Source organism: Protobothrops mucrosquamatus, unplaced genomic scaffold (assembly GCF_001527695.2).
Source record: "Protobothrops mucrosquamatus isolate PMUCROS unplaced genomic scaffold, P.Mucros_1.0 scaffold6254, whole genome shotgun sequence".
Classification (NCBI taxonomy): domain Eukaryota; kingdom Metazoa; phylum Chordata; class Lepidosauria; order Squamata; family Viperidae; genus Protobothrops; species Protobothrops mucrosquamatus.
The window spans coordinates 13762-22410 of record NW_015392085.1 but is presented as its reverse complement, the minus strand read 5'-3'; the positions used below and the strand labels follow the sequence as shown (position 1 = coordinate 22410).

Below are 8649 nucleotides of genomic sequence, written 5' to 3'. Positions count from 1 at the left end.
AATAGAATAGAATAGAATAGAATAGAACAGAGAATGAAATAATTGGAATGGAATGGAATGGAATGGAATGGAATGGAATAGAATAGAATAGAATAGAATATAGAATAGAATAGAATAGAATAGAATAGAATTATAGAATAGAATAGAATAGAATAGAATAGAATAGAATAGAATAGAATAGAATAGAATAGAACAGAGAATGAAATAATTGGAATGGAATGGAATGGAATGGAATGGAAAGGAAAGGAATAGAATAGAATAGAATAGAATAGAATAGAATAGAATAGAATAGAATAGAATAGAATAGAATAGAATAGAATAGAATAGAATAGAATAGAAGAATGAAATAATTGGAATGCAAGGTCCTTACCACTCTCTATATGGACCTTCTATCTGAGGCTCTGCTACCACCCAAACCAGACAGTGGTGCCGTTTGTTAAGACGTTCTTCATCGTGCCTCTGTGAAAAGTGTTCAGGATACAGATACTAGAAATGGGCTCAGTTTGTTTGCTGCCACCCATTTTGGGTACAGCTTCAATTTCTGTTTGGGGACAGGGGCACAATTCAGAAGGAAGGGAAAGAGAGGAAAACAAGAGCAGAGGTTGTTGCAACTTGGATGTAGGGCATCGTCCCACTTCGGGATCTTTTAAAATATGATTTGAAATGGTTCTACTTTTCAAAAGCGGAAGGTTTTAGCTGGAGGAGATGATGCCCAGTGGGTGGATGGTGCTCCGACCTGGTATATTTTCACCCAATACTTCTTTTTCTCAATAGGGACCACCTGGAGATCTTGGCTTCAAAGGCATCCAGGGCCCTAAAGGGCCCCAAGGAATCTGGGTGAGTTGACTTCACCGTTCTTGCCTTGACTTTCAGCTCAGTTAAAAGATGGTGAGCTGCATTCAGCTCTACGTCCGTGTCTTCTGCACACCCCATGACTGAGCTGCTGAAATTGGGCAGCAAAAAGGACCAGATTTTGACCTGTTTGGTGGTAATGATGATGGAGACAGCTTTTTTCTCGGGGGGCTAAAACGTTTAGCCATATCCTACCAGGTCACCACATCACCAAATTCCTCAACCAGTCAGTCTTATTTGATGGAATCAGTCTAAAGAATCAGCAGAAAAGTAGGTACTCTGTTGAGGAAGTAGTAGGTTTATCCCAAGGGATGGGTTGGTAGAAGGTGAGTGGTCTTCTCCTCCACCTTCCTTCCCTGATAAATACTTCCTCTACTCGGAAAAGGTGAAATACCTGGAGCAACAAGCAGCTCCTATTCTGGGTCTGGTAGGCCTTGTTGAGTCAGCTGAAAGTCCAAATGCCTTAGATGAACTTCTGGACATGAGAAAGCTCTTTGATACACATCTGGTGCTATGGATCCAAAAACAAGGTGGTGCTCCCAGCCTCATCTGGAGTCAAAAGCTAAGGAGGATTGGAGCTGGCTAGTAGCTGGGTGGACACCCCCAGGAAAAGAGGGCTGGAGATCAAACTGGGAAAGAGACGTGGAAGATCTTCTTGGTGGTATGTACTATCCATCGAATACATGTGCAACCTTGATTGATGGTTTGTTTTTGTAGGGCCAAGAAGGTGTCATTGGTCCAGTTGGGATTTCAGGTCAACCAGGAAACACTGTAAGTGTCTCTCCTGATCTTTCGTTCCTCTTCTTAACGTTAGCAAATTTCTCTCAAGGTAGAATAGAATAGAATAGAATAGAATAGAATGGAATGGAATGGAATGGAATGGAATGGAATGGAACAGAATAGAATAGAATAGAATTAGAAAATGGAATAGAATTAGAAAATGGAATAGAATGGAATGGAATAGAATAATAGAGTAGAGTAGAGTAGAGTAGAGTAGAGTAGAGTAGAGTAGAGTAGAGTAGAGTAGAGTAGAGTAGAATAGAATAGAATAGAATAGAATTAGAAAATGGAATAGAATGGAATGGAATAGAATAATAGAGTAGAGTAGAGTAGAGTAGAGTAGAGTAGAGTAGAGTAGANGGAGGAGGGGGAGGAGGAGGAGGAGGAGGAGGAGGAGGAGGAGAAGAACTAAGACTATGGGGTCCTTGGTGCTCTCTGAACTTGCTTGTTTTCTTGCAGATGTTTCATGACCCAAACTAGGTAACATCATCAGTGCTAATAAGGAGTGCTCTTACTAGCCCTGATGATGCTATCTAGTTAAGGTCAAGAAACGTCTGCAAGAAAACAAACAAGCTCAGAGAGCACCAAGGACGCCTCAAAACCAAAATAAAACCACAAAACCTTTGGGAGATTGGGTTACAGGCGTCCATGCGGTTCTCATTTCATTTAAGCCTCACCATCTCCGCCCTGGAGATTCCATCGTTAATCCAGACAGAGCAAGTATCCCATCTGCAGGGACTTCCTCCTTCAAGTCTACCATATCTTTTTCTTTTCTCCACTAATCCAGGGGCAAGATGACTTTGATGCAGCTTTCCACTCCATGTTGACTGCCAGTGCTGTCTTCAGGTCTGAGGTAAGCCATGGGAGCTTCTCTTTAAGGAAGACTTTCTGAAATGCTTTTTATGGGGGGAAAAGGATGGGCTGCTGTGCGGAATCCATTAATGTCCTTTCCCTTTCCTGGCAGAGCTACGAACAGATGGACCTTCCAGTGATGGATCAAGGAGGGGAGATCTTTAAGACCTTGCACTACCTCAGTGTCCTCATTCAGAGCATCAAGAGACCCTTGGGGACAAAAGAAAACCCTACCCGTGTTTGTAAAGACCTCATGAACTGTGAACAAAAGATGCAGGATGGTAAGCCTTCTGCTGCAGGATGGGCAGCAGACAAATCCATGTTCTCCAAGGTCTACATCAATCATAATGTCTTAGAGGAGGAGGAGGAGATGGATGGATGGATTTCATGGGGTATCTAGATTTGTACCAATTTGGGGCAAAGTTGAACAAAGCCATAAGGTCTAGATTTCACCCCTCCGTGAACTTTCTGCCCAAATGTAACAACTCTCGGGAACATCATCTCCTGATGATTTGAAACCCCAAAGAACAAAACAATAGAGAAAAGGACAACAAAAGAGTTGTGTAAGATGGCCATTTGTCCCTTCTTTGTGAGGTAAATGGAATCGAAGGCCCCTCTCAAAAAAATGTTGACTATGCTCCTGAAAGATAAGAGCAGCAGAACCATAAGATTTCCTTGATCAGGCTTTTCTGTGGTGTCCTGGTCTTGCCACCTTCTTGTTCACATGGGATGAGCCATCTTCTCTAGATGATCTGACAGGACAGGCAGAATCATTCTGGAGTTGAAGTTGTAGATTATTGTACCTCCTCTGTACAGAATAACAGAGTTGGAGGGGACCTTGGAGGTCTTCTACTCCAAGTCCCTGCTCAAGCAGGAGACCCTAGACCAGGGGTCTTCAAACATGGCGCTTTGATGACTTGTGGACTTCAACTCCCAGAATTCCTCAGCCAGGCACACTGGCTGAGGAATTCTGGGAGTTGAAGTCCACAAGTCATCAAAGGGCCAAGTTTGAAGACCCCTGCCCTAGACCATGCCAGACAAGTGGCAGTCCAGTCTCTTCGTAAAAGCCTCCAGTGATGGAGCACCCACAATGATGATGATCTACTACAAAAGATTAAAGGAGACTCCTATCTACTACTCAGAGCTGGAACAAAAGAGGTCTAATCTTGAAGGTCTGAACATTGGTAGCACCCACACTGTTCTTCTCCAGAACTTTGATAAAATCAGTGGCCTTCTCAAAAGATGCCAGTATAACTGGATCTGGCCTCACCTGTTGCTTCTCTCTCGTCTTCTTCCTTCAGGCGTCTACTGGATTGACCCAAATCTTGGCTGTTCTTCAGACAGCATTCAGGTCACCTGCAACTTCGCCCAAGGAGGTCAAACCTGCCTCAATCCTATCACAGCATCTAAGGTACATTAAAGGCACACGCTGTTTCTAGGAAATCCACTGGAATGGGACATTTCATGTGTAGCCCACTGAACACTCTCAAAAGAAGGACATTTTTTATTTTTGGAGGATGCCTGTGGTTCTATGTAGGGCACAGAGATATTCTTGGAAAGGCAGATAAAGTATCCAGAGCTTTGCTGCACAGTTTCCCTCCCCCCCCCCCACCAATTCCATAAAAAGCTTTGCAAAAAATTAAAAACAGGCGGATGGGGAGCCTGGCACGTGCTTCCGTGCCCGTGTTGCTGACACGTTGCTTATCCTCATCATAAGTACCACATTCCAACTGTTTAAGCTTTTCAAAACAAGAAGCTCTGTCTTAAGCTGAGCCTGGAAAGGAATAACTAGCCAGTGACATTTTTTTTTTTTAAAAAAAAGACCAAATTGGTATTTTGGCTCAATTGAAAACGAGGCATTCTTTTCAGGAGTAACTCAGGCAATTGCAATATATAGCCTGGAGCAAAACAATTTGTGAATAAGCTCAGAAATCTCTTCTTCTTTTCCCCCCCCTGTCTAAATAGAATTGGGATTGAGAATTTGAGATTATCCTGGGCCTCGTTATTGGCCAGAATATCAGGCATGTCATCTCTTGTTCCAAGAAGTAGTAATGCCTCCGTTTTGTGAATGGGTCTTGTAGTTAAAGCTGTCGGACTCATTCATAAAAATAGAGAATAGAATAGAATAGAATAGAATAGAATAGAATAGAATAGAATAGAATAGAATCCAAAATGAATAGAATAGAATAGAATAGAATAGGAATCCAAAATGAATAGAACAGAACAGAATAGAATAGAACAGAACAGAGTAGAGTAGAAGAGTAGAGTAGTAGAGTAGAGTAGAGTAGAGTAGAATAAAGTAGAATAAGAATAGAATAGAATAGAATAGAATAGAATAGAATAGAAATCCAAAATGAATAGAACAGAATAGAATAGAACAGAACAGAGTAGAGTAGTAGAGTAGGAGTAGAGTAGAGTAGAGTAGAATAGAGTAGAATAGAGTAGAATAGAGTAGAATAAGAATAAAATAGAATAGAACAGAACAGAACAGAATAGAATAGAGCTGGAAGGGATCTTGGAGGTCTTCTAGTCCAGCCCCCTGCTTAAGCAGGAGAACCTATGCCATCTCAGACAAGGGACTGTCCAGCCTCTTCTTAAAAACTTCCAGGGATGGAGCACCCACAACTTCTGGTGGCAAGCTGTTCCACTGGTTAATTGTCCTCACTGTCAGGAAGTTTCTCCTTAATTCCAGGTTGCTTCACTCTTTGATTAATTTCCAACCATTGTTTCTTGTCCTGCCCTCTGGTGCTTTGGAGAATAATTTGGCCCCCTGCAGGAAGCTACTGTGTCCATGGAAAGGATGTTTCTTAGTGCAAATCTATGCTTAACTGACCAGTGGATAGCCAAGTATATTAGATCTCCCCCCCCCCCTTTATAGTTTTGTATATCTCCTGTACATGGCTGCTTAGGTGTAGTTGAAGGTCTCTGGAATGTTTATAAGTAGTTGTATGCACAAAGTTCTCAAGATGTTCCTCCTGGCCAGAACGTTGAATTCCGTCTTTATCCTTAACTTGAATTTCCCCCTTCTCCAGCTGGACTTCGATATCGGAAGAGTACAAATGAACTTCCTTCACCTCTTGAGCTCTGAAGTCGTTCAGAACATCACTATCCATTGCTTGAACATGCCGGTTTGGCCGGAAGGACCATCAGAAGGAGCCTCCCTACGCTTCAAGGCCTGGAACGGGCAGCTCTTCGAACAGGGAGGGCAGCTCACACCGGACGTGGTGGTAAACAATTGTCAGGTATGGAAATTCTCCAGGGAAAAAAAACAGAGTTGGAAGGGTTGGGTGCTACCACCACCTGGAGAAGACCATCAGAAGGATGGTGATTTCATAATCAAGATCTAGAAGTATCTACCCTTGACAGGTCTCCTTCCCCAAACTACATCCGTTGACATGTTGAAGGTGTTTTCATCTCTGAGTTGTTTTATTACCCAGAGCAGAGGTAGACAGCTCCACTTCAACTCCTGCTTAACCCAAGTCAGCATGGCTCCTTGCCCCAAAATTGTGAGAGCTGCGAGGTGAAAACATCTACAAGGCTTCAGGTTGTCTATCTGTGCTACCCAGCGGTGGGAGGAGAGACTTTTTGATAAAAGCAAAAGCGCCCCCTGCTGGCAGTTTGGATGAATTGAACGCTTGCTCAGCTCTAAAAATGAAACTGGATATGATGCAAGAGACCGCTCTTTGCATCTGTTGTTGTGGCTGTTGCTGCTTTCGTTGTTGTACATTACGCATCCTGGGGACGTGGAGCATGAGAACAGCAGCTCTGGAGAAACACTTATTTAGCATTTTTCTCCTGTTTTTATGCCCATCCTATCCACCACAGTCATTAACAGGACACTGTGTCTTATTAGATACTATCTTCTTTGCCCTGGTGCAGGGATATCACTACATAATGTAGAGATAGCGACTGCTATTGCTGAATGAGTCTCAATATATAAGTGTGTGTGTGTGTGTGTGTGTGTGCTATTTTCTGGGAAGAATCGTAGAATAACAGAGTGGGGACTTGGAGGTCTTCTAGTCCAACCCCCTGTTCAAGCAGGAAAACTTATACCATTGGCTATCTAGTCTCTTCTTCAAACCCTCCAGCGATGGAGCACCCACAACTTCTGGAGGCAAGTCGTTCCACTGGTTAACTGTCCTCACTGCTAGGAAGTTTCTCCTTCGTTCTCCTCTCTTCGATGAGTTTCCATCCGTGGCTTCTTGCTCTGCCTTCTGGTGCTTTGGAAAATAGTTTCAATCGGGAGATTTCAGTCGCAAGAATTGCAGTCGCAGTCATTTCAACCACAAGACCTTCCATCCTGGATTTTAAAAAGGGCAGCTTCACAAAAGAGATCTTGAGGTCCAATGGCTAAAGAGTTTGATCCTTGCACCCTCTTTCTTCAAAGCCTTCTGGATGGTGGCCACGCATATCCCCTCCTTTCGGTATCGTTAACCTGGCAGGAAGGCTACAAGGAGAAAAACGAGTAGAGAGATGGAGAGAGGAGAGAAGAGTGTGTGAAATACTGTATCTGTGGTTTTTGTGGACCGTGAAGTCCACTTTAAGGCCGTTTAGGCTGCCAAGAAATGTAGTGGAACTCGGGGAAGACCTTGGATTATTGTAGCCACCATCTTAGCCTTCACATGGATGTCCACGATGGAACTTCAGATGGATGGATGGATGGATGGACAGATTATGTGCCATTGTTTTTGACTCCTAGCAACCAGAGAAACAGGGTTTTTTAAAAATGATTTTTATTCACTTATAACACAAAATACGAAGATACAAAAGCAAATAGGTCACAAATGTTAGGGGAAGGGGGGAAAGAGAAGTGTGAAAGGGGGGGGAGAAAAAAAAAGGCATTGACTTCCGACTGTTGCAGTAAAATAAGGCATTAACATCAAACCTCAACTGTTTTCATTTCCAGAGTAGTGCGTACTAGCCAGTTCTATATCAACAAAGCAATCTAATCAGTAAAACCCGAAATCGTAGTGTCATTTTTTTCCCACCTCAAGCACAAAGTCCAGAAGAGGTTTCCAAGTAGAAACAAAGGCACTTATATTCTTCTTTTTTTTATCAAAACGGTCAATTTAGCCATCTCTGTCAATTCCATCAACTTTTGAAGCCATTCCTCTATGGTGGGAATCGAAGNGAATCGAAGCATCCTTTACATTTTTGCACGCAGAGCAATCTTGGTGCCGTATATAAAATCAGAGTTCCCGTTTTTTGTTTCCATGTCTTTTTTTTTCCATTAGACCCAGAAGGAAAGTTTGAAAAGAGAGTTTTTTTCCAAGGACAATCTGTCCCTAACCTGGTCTTTCAGATCTTCCATTGCTTGCCTCCATGACCACCATTATTGAGTTCCTTCACCTTTCCTGCTCCTCACCCTCTTCTTCCCTTTCCTTCTACAGTTCCCATCATCAGATCCTTCTCCAGGGAATTGGGCCTTGGCATAATGTGTCCAAAATCAGATAAATGAGCCTTCCCCATCATCAGATCCTTCTCCAGGGAATTGGGTCTTGGCATAATGTGTCCAAAGTCGGATAATTTGAGCCTGATCATTGGTGGCTTGAGGGAAGAGTTGGCTTGTCTTGTTTGATGATCCATTTGAGGCAGATGGGAAAGTTCGATGGGGAGGGGGGAAGGACGAGGGAAGGGTTTTGCGATGAACTTCCCATTTTTTCCTCCTTTGGGGCGGTTGGGTCTTCCTACCTCCATCCCCACGTGAGTCAACGGTGTAACCATCCAAGTTTCCTCTTCAATCAGATTCAAGATGGTCAGTGGCATCACACCCTCTTTACCTTCCGGACGTACGACATCCAGCGGCTTCCGATTGTGGGTGTGTATAACCTTCCGCCAAGCAGTCCAGGGAAGGAATATTTCCTTGAAGTTGGGCCAGTGTGTTTCCTCTAGAAATCAACTTTTTGTGGTGCTCCACACACACACTTCGGCTTCTCAGAAGAGAGGCTGCGTCTTCGGCCAGGAGACTCGGCCACCTGGACCTCTGTCAGCCCCCCCAAGACCTGTGGGGGCTTCAGCACTGGGACCACGTCAAACGAGAAGCCTTTGCGGATCCGTTCAGCCTCTCCATCTTGGCCCTGGGAGAAATGGTTCAGAAGAATCCCGGGGTTGGGGTTGGGGGACCACGGTTGGGCCTGAAGCAACTTCAGAGATGGCCAGTTGGAA

General features: G+C 43.7%; 1 protein-coding gene across 1 annotated transcript; it reads left to right on the top strand.

Annotated features, from left to right (window-relative positions):
- Positions 1 to 774: 774 nt before the first annotated feature.
- LOC107300148 (collagen alpha-1(XXVII) chain-like) lies at positions 775 to 8376 on the top strand (the record flags this gene model as incomplete). Its single annotated transcript, XM_015829489.1, has 6 exons — positions 775 to 837; positions 2420 to 2485; positions 2597 to 2765; positions 3657 to 3895; positions 5517 to 5726; positions 8230 to 8376. Coding segments are annotated over 6 exons (894 nt in total), but the record flags the coding sequence as incomplete, so codon positions are not given.
- Between the last annotated feature and the right edge of the window lie 273 nt (positions 8377 to 8649).